Source organism: Phalacrocorax aristotelis, chromosome 8 (genome assembly GCF_949628215.1).
Source record: "Phalacrocorax aristotelis chromosome 8, bGulAri2.1, whole genome shotgun sequence".
Lineage (NCBI taxonomy): Eukaryota > Metazoa > Chordata > Aves > Suliformes > Phalacrocoracidae > Phalacrocorax > Phalacrocorax aristotelis.
This window is the reverse complement of record NC_134283.1, coordinates 43,847,104-43,874,817: the sequence shown is the minus strand read 5'-3', so window position 1 is coordinate 43,874,817 and position 27,714 is coordinate 43,847,104. Positions and strand designations below refer to the sequence as shown.

Genomic DNA, 27,714 nt, shown 5'->3' with positions numbered 1-27,714 from the left:
GGACTAGATGTGCTGATGAGCTGGATGAAGAGAACAACCTGAAGCCTAGCTACGAGGTGGGATACAGCCCATTTCAGATCAGCTGCTTGAAAGAAAGCGATGCTAGAGAGGGAAATTAATAAGCCAGTGGTTAGCCTCTCTTTGTGGTCCACCAATATTTTTGCCACTGTATTTTAAAGTAATTGTCTTAGATTCCATGTAAAAATAAGACTGAAGCCCAATGTGACGCTCCAAATACAGATTAATATAAAATAGCTGCTCATATTGAATTGTCTGCACAACAGGGTGTTCAGGGCTGATGTCAGGAAAATTCTGCATTCTTAATGCTCAGAAACAGCGTACGGTAGGTACAGAGGTACCGACCTGCGGGTGCTGCCGCGCAGAAACAGCTGAGGGTTGACAGTAGAAAATAATGCAGTTGTTTGAAAAAATAAGAACGAGTAGCAGATGCCTTATTACTCTTTTCTAGCTTGCTCGGACCCGCCTGAAGAAAATAGAGGTGGGAGTCCAAGATGCCAGCCCGGTCTCCCTGCCTGACCCCACTGAGAGCAGGCTCTGCAAACCCCCGAAGCAAAGTCTCTGCAGAGATTATGCGCTTTCCTATGGAGAAACTTCTCTACACTTTCTGGAAGTCAATTAACATGGAGTTTATTGCGGCTTTAAACAGAACATTAAAAACTCTCCCTCTGCAATACTCCCTGCAGTAAAAAAAGAGAAACCTCCCCGTCAGGTAGCGCCGCGCTCCCTGCATACAGGGCGGCTGGAGCGCCAGCCGTCGGCGCACCCCCTTGCTGTAAGCTAGGGAGCCACTGGCAAGCACACGGCTCTTGGGCTGGGCGTCCGATGGCGCGGAGCGCGCTGTGCCCATCGAGCCGTGCATGGCATCACGCGCCTGCAGCTGCGGGGAGAGCCCTTTGCTAACCCGGGAATTTGAGTTTTACTTCTGGAAATGCCAGTGCTCTGACCTTTGCAAATTGGGATGGGCTTCTTGTTTGATTTAGTGCTTGTCTTGTTTACTAGACGCAGCTGGCTTGCTGCGCTTACTGCCTTTATCTGATGGCTTTGGACAAGTGTCAAAGACACTACAGACTGCCAAGGGTTAGATGCTGAAGTGCTTAATTAAACAAGCCTCTAGGCAGTGGCAATTTGCATGGTGGAAGCACCACAGCAGGGCTCGCCCTTTTTCTCTGTTTTGTGGGTGTTTTTTGTGTTGTTGGTTTAAGTTAGTATTGGGAACCGGTTAAAAAAATAAAAAAACCCATTTCTTTTAGGTCTTGCTTTTATCTTGCAGCCGCAAGCATTTCGAAATTATGACCCACAAGGTTTCCCAAACTTAAGCTGAGGCACGCAAAAGCCTCGCTTGAATTTTGCGCCACCAGCATCGGTTTTCATCCCTCTTTCAGGCATTTTCTCTTTTTCTTACAATGATGGACAAATAAAATTACAAGAAGGAAAAGAAAACCAAGGGAAAACAGAGCTCCTTTAGTAGCCAGCCCTGTCTGTGAGGACTGTAAGTCACCCAAGCACCCTGTGGCGAGGCGCCGAGGGTCATTAACAGCACTGCATGAAGGCACCCGTAAATCTTCCCACCGGGCTCGGCGGGGCCACCCTTTCGTGCTGTACACACCACGGGACTGAGTTATGGGCATCAATTTGGCTGGTGCAGAGAGTAGATTGGGCCAAGAACATAACAACTCGCACTGGTCATGCTCAAACCATCCTGCTCCGCCTGGACGGGCTGTAAATCCCACCTCACCACCCTGGGCAGCCGTAGGATTTCAGCATCTAGGGTGTTTTGGCAAATATATGAGGTTGGGCTGTAACAGCCAGCTCCTATTGCATGCAATAATAATAATAATATAAAGAATAGTGGCAGCTCTGTATTTCAGCCCCCGTCATCCCACAGGCCCAGCCTGGGCTCAGTCCCGCCGCTCGGGCACGAGCCCTGAATCAGCACCTTTGCATTTTGGGGGCATCCTGATTTTTACCAGATGTGAGCAGAGCTTGAAGCCTGCCCATCTCTTTTTTCTCTGTTTTTAGGGTCATTTAAAAAATCCTCACAGCCTTGCTATTTCATTCTTTATTTTTAGAGCTCAATGCTAAAAAAGAAGCGACCCTCTTGCTGGAGGCAGGCTAAAAAGAACGGGTGACATTTCAGGTGTCTTTTTTCTTCCTCCAGCAGATCGGGGCACTGCATTCCCGGGCTCGCTGTGCTTGGCTGGGAATTGGTCCCATCCTCAACACCTAATATCACTGAACCATCTCTTTTTTAAAAGAAACACCCAGGTTTTCCTGGCCTCAAGATGGAGAGAGCTCCCTGTGTTTTATTTCAGACTGCTTCAAAAAGCAACGAGGGAATAAACCAGATAAAACTCTCTTGCTCCGGGGGGACTGGGCGAAGCCGGCGGCGGCTGGCCGGGAGCGCGGCACGGCGACGCGGCAGGAGCTGTGCCCGCGCTGCGGCGCCTCGTGCCCCAGCACCAGGGTAGAGATGCACGAAGGGGGAAGGAGGGGTGAAAGCCAGAAAGGATTTCAAAGCGTTTGAGGAACGGCAGCTGGTGGTACCTGCCGCGAGAGCGCACAGCTGGCAGCCGAGATGCACGCGAGGGAGGGCGGGGGGGAGGCTTGCCGGGACGGGCTGCCAGCAGCAGCACTAGAAAAGCTCAATATAACCTTGAGCACGGCTTGCTTTGCCATAACCTAACCGTACTGGAGGGTTTTTTGGGGTTATTTTTGGTTAGTCCAAGAGAAAACGTGCAAAGCAGTGAGCCAAGCAACAAATGCGGGTTTCAGCTGGGAGGCAGAGCCGGGGTTGTAATCCGGCATGGAAGCGGGGCGCCGGCTGCTCGCCTTGCGGGATGCAACTCGCTAAAACAAGCAGGATTTACCCCGAGGTTTTCTAAGGGAGAAATTACCCGAGGATGAGGTGGCGAGTCATAGGATATGCAGCAGGCAGGGAAATCCCTGAAGTTAAGTGGCCTAGTCCCAGTCCCAGGGGTTTGAGGAAGAAAGGCATCAGCTGTGCATGCAACCCTAGGGATGTTCACTTAGAATAAAGCCCTGAATGGGGTCTTAGGGAAAAAAAAAATATACAGGCCTTATGGCATGCCCGTATCTTTGATGAATAACCAGGTTATTGCACTTAGGTCAGCTCTTGCGTCTCCCCCAGCCTCAGTTCCCGCTTTCCTGTTAATTCTGTTGACCGGCTGTAGGGTCATACAGGGAATTAGCTCTTACCTCCTTACAGGACTGAGACCTCGGCCTTTTTATCTGTTTTACTCGGTACCTAGCATGCTAGCGGGCGCTCTATTAATTAAGACCTAATCATGGTATAAATCAAGCAGATAAGCACTTGTCGACAGGTCATCAGGACTCGTGTGTCTCTCGGGCAAAGCCATGTTCACGGAGGTCAACCCAGCCCGACGGCCAAACTCCTTCGGCGGGTGTTTGTCGATAGCCCCCCCCTTGCCAAGCCCCTTTTTGGGGGTGTCCGAGCAGCCCTGCGAGTTTCCCGTCTCCCACCCCTCCTGCGGGCGTGCCCACCGCCGCCCACTGAAACCTTTTGGGACTTCTGCTGATTTTTTTTTTGTAGCGGTAAAAAAAATAAGCAAAGTATTAAATGATAAGAACAGTTTAATTATTGTCACAGATGCCAAACTAAGGCACTCGTGACTTTTCGCTCCGATTTAAAAGAGAAGTGGGTGGTTTCTAAATAGTCACTGAACTGCACAGTTAAAGGTGGTCAGTAAAAACTCTCGCCCACTCAGAAAGTGAAAATATTGAGGGAGATAATTGACAAAACAGTATTTCCATTATACTGCCGTTCAACCTCAACAGCGAATGGAAAACAGGAAAATACAGCTCATCTGGGGACCAGAAGTCAACCAGGAACTGTCTTTTTCCCCGTGATTCTAGTGTCAGAATACCCACCTGATATATGAGTGCCATACGATGCCTAAATGGTCATTAATTCCATTTAAATTTATTTCAATTAATCACTGTGATTAATTTATTAGTTAGGAATTAATAGTGAATTGGTGGAGAACACGAAGAGGGTGGGAAAGAAAGTGCAAACAAGGAAACGTAGTCTCTTTTTGACAGAGTTGAAAGGCAAAAATGAGTTGAAACATTTTTTGGGTATATATAAAATTTCTGTGTCATAAAAAAAATAAAATCAGAGTAAGAAATGTGCAGCACTTTAATGGCAGGTTTGACTGTCATTGGAACTGTTCACAAGTAGTGTGGACAATCTAAGTTGTACTTCATTTTCTAAGTATGATATATAACCATTAGGATAATTTAGAAAACACATCACCAGGACTTGGGCTGAGGAGGGAAGAAAGGGAACATCTTTGGAAGGTCCAAGTGGGATTTTTCAAGTGAACGCTATTCCAACATTTTGCGACAAACAGGAAGAAGTGAGGTCTGTTACACATCTTTCACAGCCTATATATAAACCAGCCTCAAGAATATTTACCTGAACAGATATATACAGGTTTTTAATATTCTTAAAAAAGTACTATTTGCTTGATCTATGACACAATGAACGTCTCTACGGGGAAACTTACCATAGGCATCGTAAAATATTCAAGAAGTCATAAAAGAGAACACGAGAGCAGTGTTTGGCCTCGGTAAAACACATTTAGGATGACTGCAATGTATGGGTACAGCTTCGTTCAAGAAAGGAGTTGTGCATATTTAAAGGTACTTACAAAGCTGGTCGTCTCCTTTCCTTGACATGGGTGTGTTTCCTAACCAGATGAGTAGAAAATCATGGACACCATGCATTGCTAAAGGAAGGCTACGCCAATCTGTTTGCTATGTCTGCGTCGCAATGATGGGACAGTCTCTTCTAACCCCTATGGCTCGTAAGTGAAGAGATGTAGGTTTCAGCCTATGGGTGTTGAAGGGCGATTTCAAGGACTCCATGTTTAGTGAATTCATAGGATTCAGCTCCCCTTCTTTGTCTGTCTGAACAGATTTTTATATGTTCTCTATAGAACCGAAATGGTTTAAATTACTTCAGGTCTACAGCCATGCTAAAATGCTACTCTTTTGGTAAAGTTTAACATTTAAAGCAAATATTACCAGTGTTTGTTAGCCTGCAACCTTCTCCTTTAAAAATCCCTCTGCGTGCATTGTGAAATGGGTGCCTTCAAGCATCTGCGTCGGAAAATAATCACTGCGCCACTACCTATCGCCGGATGCGTTCAGCAGCTGCTTTCGTACAAACCCTGGGCAACAAGGTCGCTCGCAAAACGAAAGGCCGGCGGGTGGCTCCGCTGCAACAGATGGTTACTGCCAGAGAGGGTTTTCACCCCCGCGTTTTCAAGCCAGCTCGCGGGGTACAAGCGCTCGGGTGCGCCCGTTCGTGGCGGCAGCGGCGCTCGCCTGGTCTGCAGCCCTTTGCGAGCCACAGCTGCTCTTGCCCTGATTAACTTCACGGTGACGGATACAGAAAGTTAGAAAAACGCAGCTAGAAAAGTTGTTACACCTTCCAAACGTGCACATGGATCTAGATTTTTTTATGGGAACTCTACTGAAATTTCTCAATGCCAGCTGTTGCATTCTGGGGTGATTCAGCCGGTTTTACATGAATCTTTTTGCTCGTGCCTAAAAGATAATTGACTATAAACAAGCGTACTATAAATGGGAAGGGAAAAAAAACCACAAAGAAAAATTGTTTCCCAGAATGTCTGAAAAGAAATAGGCAAATTGAGGCTATGACTGGAAAATGAGTGAGTTTTCTATTAAAAATACCCTCTGTCACTGGAGCTATTATTTTACAAAGAACCAAGTGACTTCAGTACTACTAAATATTTAATGAGAGAAACCAACAATTTCTGGAAGTGTTGCCGCCTCCTACGGGAATAACCATAACTAATTCTCTCCCCCTGAAGAGCAGATTTTGCATATTGTGCCCAAGCTGACGGCGCTCACAAGCTGCTGAAAGACTAATGCCCCCTTCTGAACACGATTTCTTACAAACTCTGACCGCCCCCCTCAGTGTTTCCTGGCTTTTACCCGCTCTAATGGCCCGGATATTTCATGCCGAATGTCTCAAATACGATCACACAAATACGCCCTAGGAGAGGTGGGGGGGACGACTCATAACATTGCCTTCAGTAGTACCAAGGGCAAAATTAAGCGCAGAAGAAAGTGAGCTGACAGTTACTATTTCTGTTGTGCCTCCTCCTGAAATCACGTCCGTGAATCCTCCCAAAGCCACCCTGCAGAGAAAACTGATCAGTTTTCATTAAATCGCTCTCCTATGTTTCTGTGGGTTGAAAACTGCTCTCTGATGCTTAGTTTCCCTCATCATCCAAAGGTGAATTTTAACTGCAGTCATTGCTTCTGTAGTCTCTCGGGGTTGGGGTGGGGGGGTCAGCACAGCTAACGGGCGAGGTATACAGGAAAGAAAACCGATGGCTTGAACGTAACATAAAAGCTCCTCAGTATGGAAACTCAAGATCTGTTTTGTTCTACAGAATCACTAGGTTTCGTGGCTTATACAATATCTCAGTGGAGATACTAGTCGCTTCCCAGCATTTTTCTCATAACCGCAAATCATACCCCCAAATAAAAAATATCCCTTCAAAACCACTTCCTATTAGCAGAGCATACCTTATATCATAAAACTTGCAAGTAGACCAGTGTTGTACCATGAAGCCTATACAGGGTTTTTTTTTCTTTTTTTTTTTTTCTTTTTTTTTTTTTTCCCCAGTGTAAAAATATACAATGCTACTGCTCATTTGTTGCAGCGTAAAGGTCCAACCGGTACTTGCCTGCCGAAGGCTCTACTGCTATTGCCCCTTCATACCTCTCCCACCCAGACCACTGTGTTACCCCTCCTTATACCTGAAACCTCACAGCGTAACGTATTTTGCCTCCCATTTATAACAAACAATGAATCTTTAGCTGGTGTAATGAGATACTGTCCAAATAATCCACTGTCTTTCATAATTCTGTTGTACTTGCTCCAGGGCCAGTCTTTGGATGTGATAGGGTCCTTTAAATTCTTCAGTACATTCATTTTCCCCGTTGACAGCTCTACAAAAAGCACATCTGTTTGCAAATGTGAAGTAGCATATACATAGTACTGATTGCCTTCAGTGAAAGAGGGTTGAAATGTCAGATCAGATACGTGTATGTTTGTTTGTAAGTCGTAAATCAACTTGATTTCCCCTTGGACAGTTAGAGCCTGGACTTTGATCCTGCCACTGTCTTCATCCGCACTGACCAAATAGCGCCCGTCCGGTGAGATATAAGGTGTGCCCGACACGTCGCTGTTGGGGCCGATGACGGCATCGGTAACACTGTCAATAACGAGCTGCGGCGACGCGGCCACCGACCTATTCCTCCTACACTGGACAAAGAAGTAACCGCCCAGGTGGGTGTAAGCCATGGTCTGCGGTACGCAGCTATAGTTTTGGAAGTTGATGGTCTTGATGTGGGTCACAGTTTCCAGGTCAATTTTATGAACTGCGGATTTCGATTTGTTAAAGATGAAGCCGAACCTGAAATAGAAAACACGACACTGACGTCACCTCTGGAGACGCGGTGATATGCTTGAGAAATGACGCAAGTCAGCGCAACTGGGAAACTCTGTCCCGTTGGCTTCGGAAGCGTGTGCGATAATGCTGTCTCTTTTCTGTAAGAAATCGCTCTCGCTTTAGTGCTTCTGAAATATGCTAAAAGGAGGTATATATTTCGGTTAAAATTAGCAACCTGAGTCAGGAAGCCTGAGCATGTGCTTGGGTATTTGAATAACACCTTCAAGAGCTGAAGCCTTTTATTGGGAAGGGCAGTTTACAATAGGACTGATATCAAGGCTTGGGTGTTCTGTAGGCTAGTGTTGACCAGTTTTGTATTTAATCTGTTTCAGGTCTAGAGAGATGTAATTCAATTTATACTCAAGGCTTCAATCTCAAAATAGAAAACTCTTCAAAATAAAGCATATCCCTGCCAGGCTGGGGCCAGAGCGCAGCTTCGAGCTACATGTATAACCATGGAGCGAAGACCGCGTCCAACCCCATCTCTGCAATTAGAGCATCAGAGGGGAGCTACGACGTGTGTTTGCTACCCGTGGTGCCTGGGGACGACTGCGGGAGCTGGCAAGGCTGAGGTGTAGAGCAGACTTTGTTAAGCGCCGTCCCGCCAGCCCAGGGAAGGTGTAAAACGGTTCTCGAGGAACGTAACCAGCCAGGGTGTGCTGAAGAAAAGGGGTCTTTGTCTTCTGTCTCAAGAGAGAGCAGACAACAGTGAGCAGAGAATAGATGTTCTGTAAAAGATATATGTTGCAGCACATCTGACCTTTGCTTGAAGACAAGAAAAGGTCAAGAATAGCCAAGAAAGGTTTCTGCTTAATTTGAGAGGGAACCCGTAGAAATAGCCTGTTTGTGTTCCCCTGGATTCAGAGGTCACTGATACTGACTTCTGAAAACTAATTTTACATCGAGTATCTTTTTATCCATTCAGGGCAGACAGAAGGAAATGAAGTGAGTGCTTAGTTTTGTATCTCTTCCTCAAAAGATGTAGAATTGCTTTGTGAAATGTGGACAAGGTGCTTGCATGCAGATAACATATATTTTGCTTAAAACACTGGTTTTATTTCTTTATTCTTAATCCATCTGTCAATGAGACACTCGGCAATGATTTCACTTCCGAAGAATCAGCCAATGTAGTGTATGATTCCATGAAAACCACTGGGCTAAGCCTTTCATTTTCCCATTATACTCACATCCATTAGAGACTTCAGAAAATATCTGCAGTGGAGCTTCGTAGCGCACTGTGTGTGGGGAAATTGGATATGACACTTGCATTTCTCCTGGATGAATGCATTTTAAGTACACTTTTAAAAAAATGCTTTCCCTTACAGCATTTTTTTTTTCCCCAAGACTTCCTTAATACTTGGCCGAATGCCCAAAGAAGTTAAAAAATGGTTCTTATCATAAGCTTTAATTTAAAAAAGTGGGTCAGAATGCGTTTCGTGTGCACACAGCTGCAGAAGAGAGGCAGCGCTCGCATGACACCTGTGATCTGAGATCTCAAAGAAAACCTTGCACTTAGAGAGTTTTTAATAGACAACAATCTACCCTGGGAACTAATAAAAATGGATACATTCCTAGATATCCATCTGAAATAACAGGCAGTTGAAATACATATGCAGGAACATTTGCATACAAATATTTTCTTGGCTCGCGGAAGAGATTGCTTAAATATTCACCTTCCCGGGAAATGCTGGTGTTGGCTTTTATTGTTTCTGAGTGGAGGATTTAGAACATGATCTCAGTAAGTCTCATTAGACTGTGAGCAATTATTTTTCTGTGCTGAGGGTGAGAGAGAACGGACAAAGATCTGGCCCTGAACAAATGAAATAGGAAATTAGGCACGGCGTTCTCTGCTTTGCACATGGAAAACTACAGACAATTATCTACATTTACTATTTCTTATGGAAGATCATCTGTACCCAGCCGGTTAACCACACTGAAGCCAAAAGACAATAAAACAACAACAAAAAAAGTGTTTTTTTGGAACAAAATCGTTCCACCTTCCTGTCTTTGAAACCTGACCATACCTTCTCATCTCAGGCTTTAACATTCAGCAGAGCCACCTACCTCCTGGCACTACTATTAGTCACAACGGTATTTTGAAAGCAAACTGGAAAAATGAGGTAGGGAAGAATTAAGAATGACAGCCATGAAGTATGTCTCATTATTTTGTGTTTCAGAAAGCAAAGTTATTTATTTTGGATCAGATTCAACACGTAATCATTTAAGTGCAACCCCCCACCCCCCCCGTCCTCAGAGTTCACTGCAGGGAACCTAAGATTAATGTAAGGAGTTACAATATGATTTTTTGAGTGCTTAACTATACTGAGGACAGAAGATGGTTAAACAGTTATGTAAGAACATGGTAAGAACACTATAAATTGCTGTGCAGTTATCATCAGTTTTGATAACGTTAATGGGAGGCTTCCTGTTCCTGCTGGGAAGCAGCCAGTGTCACTCCAAGTTATTAGTATGTTAGTTATACAATCTCATTAACCACTACATCACATTAACATTCAAAACTGCTGGTTCAGAGAGGTGTTTTTTTTTTTTAATATGCAGTGCATAACATTTGTCTGTTCAAACCATACACCTCACATAGAGATCCAATATTTGAACAAGCAAATAGCTGGAAGCACGTGGAAGAACTACGCTTTGTGCTTCAGGCAGAATCAACTTTTAACACTTCAGGCAATAAATCCGTGACATAGGTTTCCGCCCAGATCCATAGAGCGGTTTTGAGGAGGGAAGGCAGCTTTCTGGCCATGAAACTCCCGGCACAAGCAAGCCAGGGCAGTGTGTCCTGCTTTGCTGCAAGGAGGCACCCCCGACCAAGCTGAGGTTAGGACACCGGTGTGTGCTCCAAGGGAAGCCCGGGGTTTGTTCTTGCCATTTCATTGATTCACTGAATAACTATAGGTTATTTGCTCAACTATTTCTCCATTTCACATGTGAAACTGGGGGTAAGAGATGACAAAATCATTCACTAACATTCATAAAGCGCTGTAAGGTTATCAGAAGGATGCCCGCTAGAAGAGAGCAGTGCGGTCACTGTTGCTCTTCATTAAGATCATTTCTTACCTAACGTGATTAATAATAAGATTTGTAGGCGGTATAAAAAAATCATCCACTCCTTCAAATGGCGTGCGGATGACATGCTGATCCTCCCCGGCACTCGCCTCTGGTATTACCTACAATAAATACACACAAGGTTGAGTACAGGAAGAGCAGCAAGTAAGGCAGAAAGGTAAATACAGATTACATCGCCATACACAGTACCGAGCGGCTCTTCCCAGGGATGTAGTAGACTTAAATTGATGAATGACTTCAAAATATTGTTTGGTGTAGCTGTCTGGAAAGAGGTGTGCTAATAAATAGTATCTGAAGCTTGACATTTGTAAGGTAAGTACGCAACTCTGCTTTCATAGGATGTTTATATCTCGAGCAAGAGCAGTCATGCAGGAGCTGAAGTAGCATGACAACACTCAGACCATAATAATTTATTTCTCCCTGTCTAAAATAAACATGCATTTCATGGTCATATTTATTAATCTCACTTAAATGCACAGCGATAATTTACCAGCTTGAAGGATCAAACACTAATGCACAGTGGTTAATTATCCCTCTGAAGGAGAACTGTTCGTCCATCCACCGCACCATATAAAATTCAGGGCAGAGCAGAGGACGGCCCTTTGGCTGCCCTCCCTCCTTGTGCTGCCCTCCAGCACAGCGCACACCTCCACGGCCACGGGAACTCAGCGCCTCCACCGCTCCGGCAAAGGAGAGGTAGCAGTTTTCAATAATTAAAATGTTAAATACTCAAATTGTTTGCTCAGTTCCAGATTACTTTAGTCCATCCATTAGGAACTTCTGCTGCTCAGACGTGCAACAGTAGTTGCTTTGAATTTATAGCTACATAATTCATTAAGGAAATTCTAAAACCCTACAAGGTTTAGTTCAGGCAGCTGTTCCGGTCATGCCATTTAGATGTCTTCCAATTAGATTGCTCAAGAAAGATGCCCACTCTCACACAGGGCTTCCACGAGGCCAGACGTTTGCTTCCCACAAGCCGGTAATGGCTAAACAACAGCATCCCATCAGCCGGCTGCACGGGCTGTTTGATAAATCCCCGACTTCCAAAGAACAAGAAGAAATTTAGATCAACCTCTGCCGCAGCAGCTTTGTTAAAAAGATGTTGTACTGCACGTCTGCAACTAACCACTGCAGGTTTTAAGAATGAACTTCGCCAAATTAGTCACTGCCCACCTTTCAGGAAAGAAGGTCGGAAAAAAAGAAGAGATTTGGTGATGCTGATGCTTATCTCATTCTCCACGTGTGTAAGTGCACTTCATAAAGATAACAGAAAGGACTAACTGAGAGCTGGAGCCTTATAACAAGTTTCCAACTGTGCAGACGGTGTGTTCTTCTTAATAATCACATGCTTGTGCCATCTCTCCTTTAATTACAGAAACCTCTCACAGCTGGATGGAAGAAATTAAGTCAGAAAGGGTAAAGAGAGCCCATTTTGTCTCCTCACACCCTGCACAGGAAACTGCTCACCCCCAGGTGAGACAAGCTGGTGGCATTGCCTCAGAAACCTTCATTTATTTGTCTTTTCCTGAAAATGCCCATGTTGAGTTGCTGGTCCATTCTTTACTGCTGGAAGTCTGCAGGCTGCGGCCGTTATCTTGCATGTGGCTGGTGGGGATGGCCCGTCCCACCTTCATGGGGCAGCATCTCCAGCGAAGCCTCGGGCAGCCCCACAACTAACGTAGAGTCCAGATTTGTACATTTTTGGGTTAGGAAGCACAGCCACCCTTCTTCTCTGCCTGTTGGGGAATGCTTTAACGTAGCCTTAGAAGCATACCTTGCTGGAAGAAGCAGTATGCACGTGACACCTATGTTTCCAGAAAGGTTAGGCAGCAAGTGCCAGAAAAGAACTACTAGAGAAGGGTATATCTGGATGGATCAAATCAGCTCTGGTGTCAGCTCTGTCGTATGACATACAGCAGCAGCAAAACGCCCAATTAGGTGCCTGCACTTAGTGTTCCTGTACCGCCAACAGAAGGACGAATCCTCCAGGGCAATCCAGAAACGGAAGCTAATTTAGTCATCCAAGCCTACGTGCACTGCTGGGCCCCAATATCAGTGTGGGTCTGACAGTGCTGAGCGCGGAGGGGCTCCAGGGACCTCACTGGCACCCCTCCAGTGGAGTCACTGACACCCAGTAACAGAACATGTCCCTGAGGTTTTACATTTGCTGTTTATGGGTTTCTTTCTCATGCCCTGGAGAGCTGCTTTTTGCATTTTATTGTGAGAGGAACAATTCTGCCACATTGTGCTCCATCATCATCCGAAAGGAGGCTGAGAGACAAATGACAAAATGAGTACAAAGGAAATGAGTAGTGATTTAGTGCACTGGCAGAAAACCTGGCCTTCTCCTATGTGGAAGATAAGAAGAGGTAAATGCTTTTACCAAACTGGAGAATAGGGTGGTTTTAACCAATCCATAACGAGGGTGATAGGCTAGTAATCCTGAGAGAGGTATGAATTTTGAGGCACTGTACAATGCATTCACCTTTTAATGCTTCTTTTTACATGGCATGCCCCCAAACACTGCAGACAGAAAGACTGGCAGGTCATCATAATGTCTGAGAAGGGCGTGCTGCAGCTCTGCACTGAACACACACTTAGCCCCTGCCTTATGCTTATCCTTGAATGTGCTGCTCAGCCTGACTCACTACCAACAGCCTAAAGAGTAACAGATTTCTATGCAGAAAGTACGTTCTTTGTGGCTTCTTGGTACCCACTGCTTTTAGACCCCAATCGAGTTAAAAAGAAGCTGCCCTCACGCAGGCTGCACAAATGACTTGGAGCGTCGCAGGCTCATACTGCTCGCAGTCAGCTGCCAGCCCTTGCTGGATGACTTTATGGCACTTGGCTCTGTCATCAGCCTTAAAACAAAACAGACCTTGGCAACAAAGCAGCCCTGCTGCCAGCCTACGGCACAGTCATTGCTCAAAAACAAATTAAACAGCAGGAAAAATATGTGAGGATGGACGGAGGAGAGATGAATAAAACACACTAGATATGCAAATTAAAGAGCGGCTTTATATCCAGACCATTAAATGCTGTTAATTACCTGCAACCAACCAGTCACCACCTTCCTACCGACGATGCCAAGGGCAAAGGCTCAGACGCGTAAGGACTTACCTGCAGCGTTGGTGAGGACTTCCGCATGTCGCCCCAGCTAAGCACCCACACTTGGTCGTGGGACTTGTCATAATGTAATTTGGTTGGTAAGGGGTCAACATCCAAGGACTTAAAAGAAACCAGAGATAGGATTTTACACAGTGACCCCAATGCACGTGACAAGTATTATATTCTCTACTGCAGACATTCCCACGCACCGCTGTTACACTCGTTCGTGCAGCTTTGCCTTCAGATCAATTGGGGGATCAGCAGCAGCACCAGCCGTAGAAAAACTGGGCTGCTCGGTGCCGCTTTCCAGCTGGGCATCGCTCCATCTTATGCTGTGACTTACGGCCAGTAAATCAGGGGCCAATTTCTGCTTGAATTATACCCACAGCAGTTCATTCTTCCCAACCTGCTTATAACCGAGGTCAGGCAGTGGCTCAGTAAGCACAAGCCAGAAATTCATCCTAGCATTATTTTCCCACACTAGCTGCAAGCCTGGCTGCAGATGCAGCCCTGAGACTGTGATATCCAACCCGTAAAGGAGTTTTTTTTTCCTGCTAGCGAGGTTACAGAACAGCGAACGACACAGGGTGACCCCTTGGGTGAAAGCAACACAGGCCCAACTTCTCAGTGATGTCAGCAGATCTAATGGGTAAAGATCTACCTTTTTTGTCCCATATCAAGTTTTTTTGCCATCGGTGAATAAATAATTCCCCTTGCAAGTACCTGTATGGCTTTCTGACTCTGGATATCAATTATCACGACTCTGTTCTGCTTAGGCTGTGTCACATAAATGTACTTGTCTCTGACATTGACCGCTGAAGCCCAGAGGCAGGACTGAGTGCCTTCACCTTCCACTCCAGGGCAGATCTCTTCCTGAAGGGGAAAAAGGAAAAAAGAAGAGGAGAAAAGGTTTAATTCCTACAGCTTCAGGGGCTGGAGCAGCAAGAAGCTTAGCCTTAAAAACCATAGGTAAAAAATTCCTGGGGGATTCCATTAGGATGATATTTTTCTCCTTTCTCTTCTGGAAAACACGAAATAATTATTTTATCAGGGACCACACTGCAGCCTGGCTCTACCCAGTGACATTAAACAGCTGGGCCTCCTGCAAACTCACATTGAATTTAAATAACCGCACAGCCTATGGATCTATCTTTTGAAGTACGCCGTGGTTCATCAAGACTGTCAGCATTTATTAGCAACAGAAATATCAGTCTGTGCTTTGAAAAAACAGTGATTTACATTCGTTGAATCATAGCTTTATATTTTTCATAAAGTCTTCATTTTCGGTTCAGGAGCGCGTGCGCTACGACGCTTGTGCTCAGGCAAACGGTAGCAGAACAAGAAGGGTCCTACGGTTTATTGCTCCAATACAGAAACTCCCCCTGTGGAAAAGGAAGCAAATCCAGTTCACAGCTGCCTGGTGCCATATTTTGTCTCTTATCCTCCACTCACTGACTCCTGGGCAAAACTGGTATTAGCTTTAGTGGGAGCTCACTGGTACTCTGAGTTTGAAGTGTCTCACCAACAAGCTTCTGCACGTTGGCTACTCTTCATCGCTCTTCCGTCTGTTGAGTTGTTTTACTTGAAAGGGTGTTTGTGTGGGACCAGGCTGTGGTGTGGAAACAAGGGTGAAACTAAATGAACACATATATATTTCAGTGAGCACAACTGTTGGTTTTAAATCTTGTCAATAAAACAGCTGGGTCACTTTAAATAATGGCACAGCCTCCCTAAGGGGAAAGCGATTAGAGCAGCAGAGCTTTTCAGGGAAAGAGGAGGTGCAAGAAAAAACAATGCTGAGATGGGGTCTGTACCAGAGCGATGGTTATGGATAAAAAGATTTCACCTCTAAGCACACAGCTCTGTTGGCTAGGTACCTTGGTGGAGATCACGTGTAAGGGTTGAAGATACAGGACTCAACAGTCTGGCTGCATTTTCCTTTCTGGCCCTCCAGCCAGGCTGGGGATCTACTCTACTACAAGGTAAAAGATGCTATAAAACCCGAGCCTTGGCCTTCCAGCAGCGGTTCACACAGCCAAGCACCTGACAGCTTCCAAACTGCCCTCCTCATCCTCGGCTGTGTACTGGGCTTGGGCTCTCACAACACAGCATCCACCCCAACCAACGAGAGCAGGGAAAGGTCACCGGCCTTTCTGCTCCAGTGCTCAAGCTGCAGCTGCTCTATCTGCTTCTATGCCCTCTCACGGCAAACGAAGAAACCTTTGTTGTAGAAACCCTCCTAAAGTTGCAGGCTGGTGTCAGTGACTATGCAGCAAACACTCAAGATACTAAAAGGGAAAAGGGAGGAGAAAAAAAGTCAATCCTCCCTATACCAAGGCAAAAGGCCCCATGATGTCTGTAGGAAACCCTTAGAGGTCTCTCTGAAAGGCAGCCAAATAATGACGTTAAAGATCCCTTTCGTGCCCACCACTGTGCTGACATTATTTTGTTAAGTGCCCTCTCTCCTTTGTTCTTTTCAAGCTGTTTCTCCAGAACCACCTCTTCAATATTTACAGCTCTTTGGAAAAGAAACACAAGATTTCTGACTTTGAGTAGCAACAGCTCAAGTGTGGCTTAGTAATTTCAAGCCCATGCTAAGGACCAGCCTTGGGATGAGCATCAGTCTGGATTCCTATTAAGGTATATTAAAACCCAGTGGGAAAAAAAAAAACCCAATATCAATGGCAAATTTATGGAAATTTAAAAAATACCGAATACAGACTCACAAGAAGATCTTGACAAGAAGATCTCGCAGCAGAGCCCGACCCAGCCTGCAGGGCTCGCGGTAGTGATTCTCCCCTTTTACTCCTCCCAGAATTGAAAGCAAGGCTGAGTCCTTTTCTTCAGAAGGGAGTCACATTCTCAGCTTCCCCTATAAATTGAGCCTTTAAGAAAAACCTAAATAAAGGAGTGACTTACAAACCATTTCTAGACGTATTTCAGCACCTGTATTTTATGAGATTTGATAGCTTTATGAGCATATATATGTGTGTTATCACACAAGAGTACACAACACAGGTTGCTGAAAACATTGGCCTCGCAGGGCCTCCAGGCATGCGTTATCCCACGTGCCACGTTGAGCTCCACAGTGTGGGAGCCAGTGCTTGACATTCACTGACAGTCCAACAAATTTACCTTGTGATTTCCTAAAGCAAGGCTCAGGTAAACTCAGCGCTGGCAGAAAATGCCAGGCAGCAAACAAGGATGGCGCCGGTCCCCGGTTCAGCGGCAGAAGATGCAGAGGACCAGCATGGTCCGACCATCCTCCGTGCACCCTTATCCACCTCCCTGCTCTGGTTTAACCTGGGAAACTAGTCATAAAGAGCTGAAAGTGGCCCACTCCTTTGCCTACGGAGCCACCAGTAAAAGGGGCCAGCTAGCACCAGTCAGCGATGCCTGCATCTCTCCGCTATTTACTTTTGTACTTTCCCTACAGTCCCGTTACAACTTTTGGGTGTAGATATGTAAAGAGGTCAAACAGGACAAGTGAAAATCTTTTCCTACATTTTGACAAGATAACTGTAGTCCAATTCTCTGCGGCATGTCAGTAATCCTCCACGTCAGTCTCAGAGCATACATGGTTCCCTTAATTTTCAAGGGGAGAAGATGATACACCGCAGGGATGCCACATGAAGCCCACCAAACTCCAACATCACTGTGTCAAATGCATCCTTTAGCAATAACAACCTTTGAAGAGATTAAAGGAAAGTTTCCCAGCTGTCGGCTGCAGCTACCGGGTTTAGGACTTACATAACTTGTGAAAATCCTCTCTTCGGGCCTGATGTGTCTCCGGATTTCACATTCGTTTGGCTGAAGGACTGTGATCCCATCATCAGAAAAGACATAGAACATATTCCCAACACTCAGGCCTTGAAGGGGGATAAAGCAAAAGGAGTAGGATTGGGGTTTTTTGTATGTATCATTGCTGTTAGGGCTTTTTTTAAGAACTCTCCCTCCTCCCCCAACACACAGAATCTGCCTTACATAAAAGTTGGTCATTTGGATGCAGTCGGTGCATTCACAAAATCAAATTTCATGTCACAACGAGGGCTTCAAGGAGTGAAGAGGAACAGACACATTCAAAAATGCATTGCCTTGGTGGCCGCGGCCATACGCAAATGCCTACGTTCAGGTCTTGTGCCTATGTACCACATCGGCATGTGATTCCAAGCAGCCCCTGTATCGCACTGATAACCCCCCCAGATTCTGACTTTTTCTATGATTTCATTAAAAATAGCTTGCTAGTAATTTGAGAACTGAGAGAGAAGCTGTAGTTAAAATGAATCCGAAGGCTGTCCCATTACAGGTAGTTTGACTTCTTGTAACTGTGATGCAAAACCAAAGTGCTTAACATCTGGTCCATGAATGAAAAAATATATATTTCCCTATTTTCTTAAACCATCTGGAAGAACTAACTACAGCCACCAAAACAAATACATTTTTGAAATCTTGCAAACTGTATTTCACAAATGTGGAGTAGTTCGGCATCGCAATAGCGCTCATTTATCCAACTGGGGCATTCCAGCAGATTTGGAAAACTGGCTGGCTGTCATTGCTTTGCTGCTAGGAGATCGTGTTTTATCATTTCTGCCACGCAGAAATGCCTTAAACCACTGATAATTTAGTTGTTCCTCAGCTACATAAAATTGCAGTAACGAGCATCTTTAAGAAATGGTCAGGATCTTTCCAAACACTCCAGTTGGAAAGATCCAAGCATCATTTCTTCTTTTTCATACCACCACCAATAAGTGTTTGCAATGACCACTGTCACCCCCGGTAATGCTGATAGTGTACTTATCTGCCAAGGATACGGTGATGTGATAATTTGTAATTTCTAATTAATTACATTTTACCCATGGAGAAATACAGTCCTGGTTCTACAGATCTGAACAACGTTCAGCGTTACAGTTCCCTCGGCTGCCCCTGTGGTGGCAGCTCTGAACACTGCTCACGTCTACGGAGTTTCTCACAGCTCTTAAGTGTTTGCAGGATTGCGGTCTAGATCATCGCAGGAAAACTTCACAAGAAAAACATGTATAATTTGGATAAATGCATTTTTGGAAAATTTTGTAATAAGGTTAGAAGGGGGTTTTTTTGGTGCTAAAACCCCCTCTTTTTGTGCCAAATAAGTGGCTTCAGAGTACAACGTCTCAGCATGTGCTGCTTGCTGTATTGGCAATGTTCAAGGTGAGCCTCTCTAAACCCTACCACAGAAATACCCCAGTTAGGGCATCAGGCGGGTACAGGAGCCGTGATCCTTAAATGTGATGCCACAGTGAGGGATCATGCACGTAGGGAAAAAAAGCTACCGAACCTCCATCGAGAACTAAGTGATCTTTATGGACTAAGGGCTAATTTTTTCCTAGTATATTGTTAAAACATTTCATTCGGGCACTTTGGACCAAAATCCGCGCTCACAGCACGCACACAACTCCCACCTGCTTCGGTGGGATTTGAGTGAATACGTCAGAGGGCAGAATTTGACCCTGGCTGGAATGAGTGCACATATTTTCATGAGCAAAGGATTTTAATCCTAAGAAGTGGAAACAGGCAGGCAACAAATTATGACCATTGTGAAGATGCTTATTATTATTTTCATGCACGATAGTAGTGTGATTTAGTCTGATGAGCCTATTATAATGAGGGTGTATTTCAGAACTAAGGCCTTAATTAGTCACGAAAATACTTGAACAATAATTTCACTCCAGTAGGTTTAGAGTTAGTGACTTGGCAAGTCCCACCACTTAATTTACAGTAAAACAAGTGCAAGTTTTTCTGCTGACTGGTTAAAATATGATACAAACTGCTAACAGCATTCAGGTACTCTCTTTTTAAAAAAGTTTACCAATTTAAATTAAAATATGTTACTTCAGAGAGTGATCTTCACACTGAGTTTTAGACAAAGCAGGTTTTTTTACTAGACAAGCTACGTGTTTTATTGTGACCTACAAAGTATTTGCCGAGTCTTGACCTGGGTACACCTGTAAACAATCTCATGGGCATCGGTAAGGCAGACTCCACGCCCGATTATACCGCTGCGACGCCCTGGCCTGGGGAATGACTTCATTACCGAGGTGGGCAACGGAGAATTCTGCTCAGTTGTGTTAGTTATACTAGCGAGGCAGGTGCTAGATTGGGAACTGGGGGACTAACGAGGAGGGCTTCTCTTTCTTCCCCTTTTTAATTCAAGACATTTCAGGCTGGATTGCACAACTAGTTAAAAAACTAAAGGCTTTATAAAAGGCAACATACCTCATCTCTATAACAAAAAACTTAACAAAAACCCCATGAAGAATGGGAAGGGCCTCCTAAACATAACTTCTTATTTGAACCATTCCAGATGAAGTTGACTCTAACACCTTTATTTTTAAAAAACTTCAGGAGGACACCTGATGACCACAGGTTTTCTTTATTTGAGGCTTACAGTCTCCATCTGAGCGTACAGCTGTACTTCCCTCCTTTGAGATCAAAGGGCAAATTTGTCACTGTGGAACACTGATCTGATACTTGAATAAATTTCCTCCATTTAATCTAAATGCCTGGAAGTATTTTAGAACTTAAATTTGGTACAAAAAGGCTTTCAGCTTTTTAAGTACATACATTCATATAGCTGATGATTGCCTGCTGGCACGATATGCTCCCTTTATCCGGGTAGAAAGAAAGTGACACTCACTGCCAAAATGAACGCTGGCATGAAAACAAGTCTCTACCTTACATTTGGGCTACTCATAGTTTTCTCTACTTAAAAACTAGTTTGTACATAGAGGAAACATTGTGCGTGCTTCCAGTTCCACGCCTAACTGGCTGGCCATGCTACGTGCACTCATTTCTTGAGGTTTTACTTGTGAAAGGTTTTGAGAACAGACCGATAGACTGACTTTTAAAATGACCAAGTACTTGTGTTAAAACTTTGATTCGCAGCAAAAGCTTGTTCTACACAATGTTCTGTCTGGGCATTTTCCCAATAGCTTGTTACCAGAGACCTTGTGGGCGTGGGGATGTGATCATTTTAAAGGAGCTCAAGTCTACCAATCCGTTTGTTAATATTGCTGCTTGCACATAAGTTTTCATTTTAATGGAATCGAAAGGATACATTAAAGCATAAAAACAAAAATACCATGCCTATCTTCCAGCTTTCTCTGTGCCAAGATTTCACATGCTAAAGTATGTTCGATGGATTCTTTGTCTAGAATGAATGTGCCAATCAAATACTATAGAACAAACAGGTGGGGGAATAAACCTGCTTGAAAGATACTGAATTGTTCAGGAACATCAATAGTAAATCTGCTTCTACTGCCCATGTTTTCCCTGTACATTGCTCATAGTTTTATTTAAAATGTGCACGGTTGATAAGCAGCAAGTCCATATAGTTTAGCAGAATTATAATAAGACTTTCTGCAACCAACTTCTTATTTGTTCTTTAGGTATTACGATACTTCTACATCTGGTAGGGTTATCCAGCTACTTCCTTTAAAAAGGAGCATAAGGGATGCAGTATGTAAACAGCCACGTAGCATCAAGCAGATGATGCCGGACTGATTAGATGCACTAGAGATCTCACTTCCAAGGAGAAGGGAAATGGCAATTCTTAGTGCCTGTAATGCCATTTACAGGGACATCTGCAGTAAATAGACACTCCTCATTGTCGTGCGCCAGGCACCTGCAGGTGGCATATTTGGCAATCAGTGCTGGAGACCTGTCTCAGGTGGCTGTGCCACATCTCATGACCTCCAGTCGGCTGCGTTTGCTACGTGTACACGCCTGCAGCCAACAGCGGGACGGCAGGTATGCATCGGGCGCTTGCTTACCTGCCCGAGGTAGCACTAAGGGCTGGCACTTTCCTTCTGCCCCTAAAACCCTTTGGGCCAAGCCACAGCACACCAGAAAGCTCCAGGTCAAGGGCATGAAGCACAACTGTCATTTTGGGCACCTGGAGGCGCTACTTATGAAAGGGTCTTTGCACCCTGCAAAGGCAGGGTGAGCGTGCGGCCCTCCCTGGAGGAACAGCAGGGGGCAGGGGGACGCGGTCAGGAGCAGTTTGGATGCACACAGAGACCTTCCCCACGAGGCTGGAAGGACACCAGGGTCCCGGCTTCCTCATACGCAACTGGCAGATGTATGAACTGGCTTAAGCCTGGACTTTGATCCAAGAACCTGCTCGCACGCCCAGGAGGCGGAAGCCGGGAGGCTCCTCATCCACGCACCTGGGCACCGTACCTAGAGAGGCAGGTGGGCGAGCTGCTTGAGAGCTCCTTGCCTCTTTGCATGATGCATCTTACTGGGCGTTTTGGAAATTATGACAGCACAAAATCAAATAAATTTTCCTTTCAAGTGCCTCTGTAATATTTTTGAGTCAATTAGCAGTTTAGGATGGGCTTTTTTCTAATTTGGCTTCCAAGATACACAGGTGTTGACCTTGTGCAGGGCACGCTATAAATTTGATCAGACTAGAGATCTTAACTGCCAATTAAAACAAGGAGAAATGGGGCAACCTTTACCCTGCATCGATTTAAAGGATAGAGGGAAGCAAAACCTGTTGTGGGTTTTTTTTCCCCTAACAGTCAAGAACACAATTTTTGTTGCTTACCTAGTAAACATCAATATGTGCTACTGAGGAGGAAGAGCTTGAATTACTTGCTTAAAAATGCAGTGTATTGAATTTATGTCTTACTTGTTCAATTATGGTAATTTGGGAGCACTTCTGACACTCGTGCAATTGTTAATGTGGCTTGAGAATCCCAGGCTCCTCACGCTGGTGGCGGTTTATATAAAATTCACATTTTAATATATTTTATGGTCATCTATTATTTCATAGTGGGAAAATGTAATAAGTTACAGGTATGATTTATATTACAAGGGTGACATCTCTTATTTGAATAGTTTAGGTTTTAAATGTCTGGTCTGTACTTAGTCTGGTAACTGTGAAAGTTGATAGAGTTAGTGGCAAGTCAGTGGAGAATGGCCCATCATGGAATTATTAAAGCAGACAAGCACATTATCACTACGACAAAAGAACTTTACTGCAGTACCTTCCTCTCGCCACAGTATGTTTGCAACTGCAGCATCAGAAAATTGGGAAAGCCAGAAAATAATCAGGAGAAGAAAAAAAACAACAAAGCAATGTCAAAATTTTCATTGTAGCAAGTAACTGAATTAATACTTATGGTTACATGAACTGTTTAATTGGTGAAAACTCTGTAACATTCGTTCAAATAAAATATCAGGAAAGATAGATATTTCTAAATACATTTGCTCCTTCTAGAGACAATTCTGAAACTCTGACATGAGAAAAATCCTCACTGAACTGAAGCCGACTTTAGCCTGTGCAAAGATCAAAGTCTTACTAAAGAGAAGATGTTACCTTCAAATGTAATTGGAGGTAGGGTGCAGGCTGTGATTTTCTGTACAGGCTCAAGAAGCAAACACGACATCTTTCAGAAGCCTGAGACTGGCAGTTACAGCAGCTACACACTTTGCTGCATTTCTTCTTGGAATTTCATGAAACTACATTCTCTTTTAGGATTCAAATACTCTTTGAAAGTACATCTGCATTTGAATTTCTGTTTAAGATACATGCAATTATTTCTCAACATAGTGTAATTTCCCTTGCTCGAGTATTCAAGGGAAAACGACCCATATTAACAAGAGTACATAAATCTATTTAATGAGGAATAGAATATATTTTCCAAAGAATCACCATGAGAGTGCGTATTTATGGCTAAATTCGTTTCCAATTCTTGCTCTGTATTAACAGCCAGGAAAGCAGCAAAAACCCCGTTTGCACCTAGCCTTTTAGTATCGCCAGGAACCCAGGCGATCTCCCAAGTAGTTAAGACAGCAGAATTAGGAAGGATCAGGCCTCTGGGAGCTTTTCCATGGGAGCAACTAATCACCTCCTTCATTAATTGTGTTTCGGGGACAGTGCGGTCAAGATAACACTGCCGCATCCCTACGGGAGACATGCAGCTAAGAGTGGCTGGGAGATATTTGTCTTTGAAGGGGAAGACAATTTCACGTGAAGGGAAACCTATTTTGCCAGTTAGCGATGTAAACACAGGTAAAATAAATAATTCAATCAGAACATTTTTCAAGCATCTAAATATTTGAGAAGTTCGACCTGTAACTGGGTTTAAAAGAAGCCTTGTACAGAAATCGGTAAAAGCTGTTTTCTGAAGACGCGTATAATTCAACAAACCATTAGCTTTTGGATTCTTTCATACCTAAAACTATCGCCAATTTGTTACGTCAGTAAAGACGTTACCCATACCACACCCAGTACACTTCTGGGACATGAAAGGCATCACCATTCTGGACGAGGCGATTTTACCTTCCTCGTGCGGCTCCTTCCCAAAACAGTATCCAATCCTCTGATGAAAGCGCAGACAAAACTGTCATTACCTTACGAGTAAGAGTCCAACATACCGCATGCAATGGACTGAACTATTAAGCTGCATGTATATCACCACATTTAAATACGCTTTAAAGAAATAAATACATGGAAAATTAAGCTTACGGGTCTTTCTTGCTGAATCTTCTATGAAAAGTGAAGATATGTCCTCGTCCACTCCCACCTCATTTTTAGCAATGCAGGTATAGGCACCAGTGTCTTCGTATCGAACGCTACTGATGTGAAGTTCACTTCCGTTTGCTGTAAGAAAGACACCCGCAAACATTTTTCACAGTGAGGACGGTCACCACTTGAATAATCTCCCCAGGGAAGGGGTTGGCTCGGCCACATTGGACACCTTCAGGAGTCGGCTGGACAGGGTGCTGGGCCATCTTGTCCAGACTGGGCTCTTCCCAGAAAGGTTGGACCAGATGGTCCCTGAGGTCCCTTCCAACCTGGGATCCTGGGATTCCATGTGATTCTGTGAAACAGTGTTCCTCACTGCTGCTAATTGCTTTTCCTGCCCTTAATTGCCTTCCATTGCCGCGGCCGCCCGCCAACGGCTCCACAGGGCGGCTTCACCGCTCAACGCTTCCCCATATGTAAGTAGAGGCATACGGGGGATTCTCATCAGAGCTGATGCTTTGCTTCTTTCCATTAGCACGTACACACTCTGTGCCAGAAACAAAGAACGATCCCAAGAGCAAACATAAACTAATTTCATTTATTTCTTCTTGTTAAAAAAAATAAAAAGCACTTTGGGTTTAGTGGAGAAAAGATCACTTCAATTTTGCAATCTGTTTTTCATCAGATCACCAAAAACTTGGGTTTGGGAGGATCTTTCTACAGTTCCTCTTACAGTTTTGCTTTCTGGAGTGGGACTGTTGCCTAAATCCTTTGGAAGACCCTGAGATATCACACCCAGCCATGCAGGGATATCTGTGTGGCCAACGCTGGTTGAGGGCTGCAATACCCCACAGCCAGACCCGTGTGGGAAGGTTTTTAACATTTCCACACAGAAAATCAAAAAAATAAATATTTTTGCCTTTCATTGTGTCTGTTGCACCCTCATTTGAACAAGGACCAACAGGAGTCAAGAGCCTGACGCCCTCTGCAGAGGTGGGTGTGAGAAGATAGGTGACCCGCAGCCAGATTCTCAGCAGACCTGCATCCGATGTAGTCCTTATACCTGAACACATAATTTAATGCATTTCTCTTCTGATTTGCACAGCTGTTCGCAAGAGGCGAGGCAGTGGAGAACCAGGCACACTGTCTTTTAACAGAATGCCGTTACCACTTATATCAATCAATACTGTATTTCCTGTGAAATCCGCAGGAGAAAAAGATAAACAGAAAGAACAGGGGTTTTGTAACACGATTTCCAACAACCGTGGCTTAGCAAAAGTACAAGAACTTCTAGTTTAAAGTGTAAAGTAATCCTCCTTAATCCCCAACTACAATACTTTAATTAATCAAAATTCTGTTCTTACCTAGGAGCGTTAGTTGTTTGGATAGTTTTGGCATGATATCAATGCCGTTCTTTAGCCAGGTAATTCGGGGATTAGGGATGCCTTCAGCGTGACATCTGAGGCTCGCCGACACGCCAGGCTCCTGCGCCTGCGTTTCAGGGTAGACGCGAATCACTGGCGGCACTGCGGGAAACAAGGAGTCGGTGACTTTCAACTCCCCCCCCCCACCAAGGTGCCACCCCTTGTCGGTGGCTTCAGAGCCGCTGCCTTCAAACGGTGCTGCAGAAGAGGTCTGATCCGAGAACCGGGGAAATAAGCACCGTCCTGGCTTTCGGGGCAAGGTACAGTAATGATTTTTCTACAGCTCAAGTTTGGGGTCGGAAAGTAGAAAATAACGATAGAAAAGAGTAAACTAACAAGGCAACACCAGGGAGCAACCTCGATGCCTGATTTCGTATTCAGACCATTCTTGCTTGTTCTTGCTTTCTTTCATCAGGTGTCTGACTGAACTTAAGCAAATTTGGATTAACACCTAAGGCGGGTACTCACGTTTAAAAATTCAAGTATAAACTCAAACCTTCTCTGAATCTAGTAAGGAAGGAATTGGAGTTCTTGCCCATTAGAAGTACCATATTATTCAACGTTTTAATTAAACATCCATCAGGCAATAGCCTGTACATTCACTACCTGTTATTCTGAACAAATAAAGTGTCTATAAATTACTTCTTTTTTTTCTGAGAGGCTTTCAAAACATGACTTACCTTGTTTCAGGAGGGCCTCTCTGAACTATTTAATATACTCAACTGGCAGAACTACTAATTATATTACAATTTCAGACAAGTTCATTGATTTTCAATCATGTTGCCTTCATTGCTCAAATCAACAAGGCTTAATGTCACCCATTAACTGTTTCTTAACAGTTTACTCATACTTTAAAGAGGATTTGCAATATTGCAATATCAGTGAAAAATACCAGTGAGACTCTCCTTCCCTTCACCTCACGGGACATAATAAAAGGAAACGTGAGGATGTGCCGTATCACGGCTGATGGTATTTGAAGTGTGGTCGGGGACTGCTGTCTTTCATAACCAAGAGGTCAACTTTTCTACCAGATTAGGAGATTTTGGGACTCAGGATGTACAGCTGTGTAAAACCGCGGTCAGAGGCAAACGTGGACGCGATACGTGGGGGCCCAGCTTCTTCCTCAAGGAAAATGGGTAACCTCTGCTAGACTGATGGGGGACTGAGGAAAATTTGTGCGGTGGTTTGGTTTATTCTTGAAACCTGAATGACTCAATAACAAATTTCCACTGGAAATCACTGGCTTAAGGTACCTAACTCACTGCTGTGCTTTTATATAGGCCATCATTAGGCTCCAGGACTGGCAAAATTAAACTGACTTAACAGTTGCTTTAGAATAAAATGAAACCTGTGTTTGCAGCTTGCCATGTGTCTGTATATCCATATGGGGATAGTTTAAATAATTACATTCACTAGCATATACTTTCCATCTTTCTATTTTTATGGGCCTTACCAGAGAGACATATTTTACTTCTGTCTTACCAACCAGCTGCCAAGTGTTAACCAGCGCTGAGTCATCAGCTCGGAAGGAAATCAGGCACGACAGAAAGCCCTCAAGTCTGCTTGTTTTTTATAGCTTTAAAAGCGAGAGATTGTTCAAGTGTAATCTGAGAGGAAATGCCATGGGGCAACTGGAGAGACAAAAAATGGGGACTTCTAGCAAAGGACTGGCTTTAAGCTTCACCTCTGCACAGGACGCGTGGATTTACTGCCTCATCTTCTATTTCCTTTACTTGAGAAGAAAAGAGAATGTATTGTATGGTGCAGGGCAGTGAGTAAAACACCACGTAAGAGCTTTTTAATCACGAGGTTACCAAAAAGACAAGGTTTGCTTTATTAAATTGAATTACTAAATTATAAATAAAAGAATTTCCTAGCATTTTATCTTCTCTCCCTCCCATCGCTGCCAGGGTTACAGCTCCCCTGACTTCAGGAGGTGCCAGATGAACAGAAGGAGAGCAAAGGAAGCGATCTGCCACTGGAAATGGCTGGGGGCTGTCAGAGCCATCCCTGCGTTTATTTAAGG

At 44.3% G+C, this 27,714-nt stretch overlaps 1 protein-coding gene across 2 annotated transcripts in view; it reads right to left on the bottom strand.

Moving 5' to 3' along the window:
* Window positions 1-3,685: 3,685 nt before the first annotated feature.
* FSTL4 (follistatin like 4) overlaps window positions 3,686-27,714 on the bottom strand; it is a 245,902-nt gene continuing 221,873 nt past the window's right edge. Inside the window, exons 9-16 of one of the 2 annotated variants that reach the window (XM_075102934.1) lie at window positions 25,629-25,790; window positions 24,265-24,399; window positions 22,781-22,807; window positions 17,502-17,620; window positions 14,475-14,624; window positions 13,764-13,871; window positions 10,632-10,741; window positions 3,686-7,517 (exon numbers count right to left, since the gene is read on the bottom strand). In XM_075102934.1, coding sequence (XP_074959035.1) covers window positions 6,815-7,517; window positions 10,632-10,741; window positions 13,764-13,871; window positions 14,475-14,624; window positions 17,502-17,620; window positions 22,781-22,807; window positions 24,265-24,399; window positions 25,629-25,790 — 1,514 coding nt within the window. In that variant the 3' untranslated portion in view covers window positions 3,686-6,814. The remainder of the gene's footprint in view (window positions 7,518-10,631; window positions 10,742-13,763; window positions 13,872-14,474; window positions 14,625-17,501; window positions 17,621-22,780; window positions 22,808-24,264; window positions 24,400-25,628; window positions 25,791-27,714) is intronic. The other variant, XM_075102935.1, reaches the window with a different exon arrangement.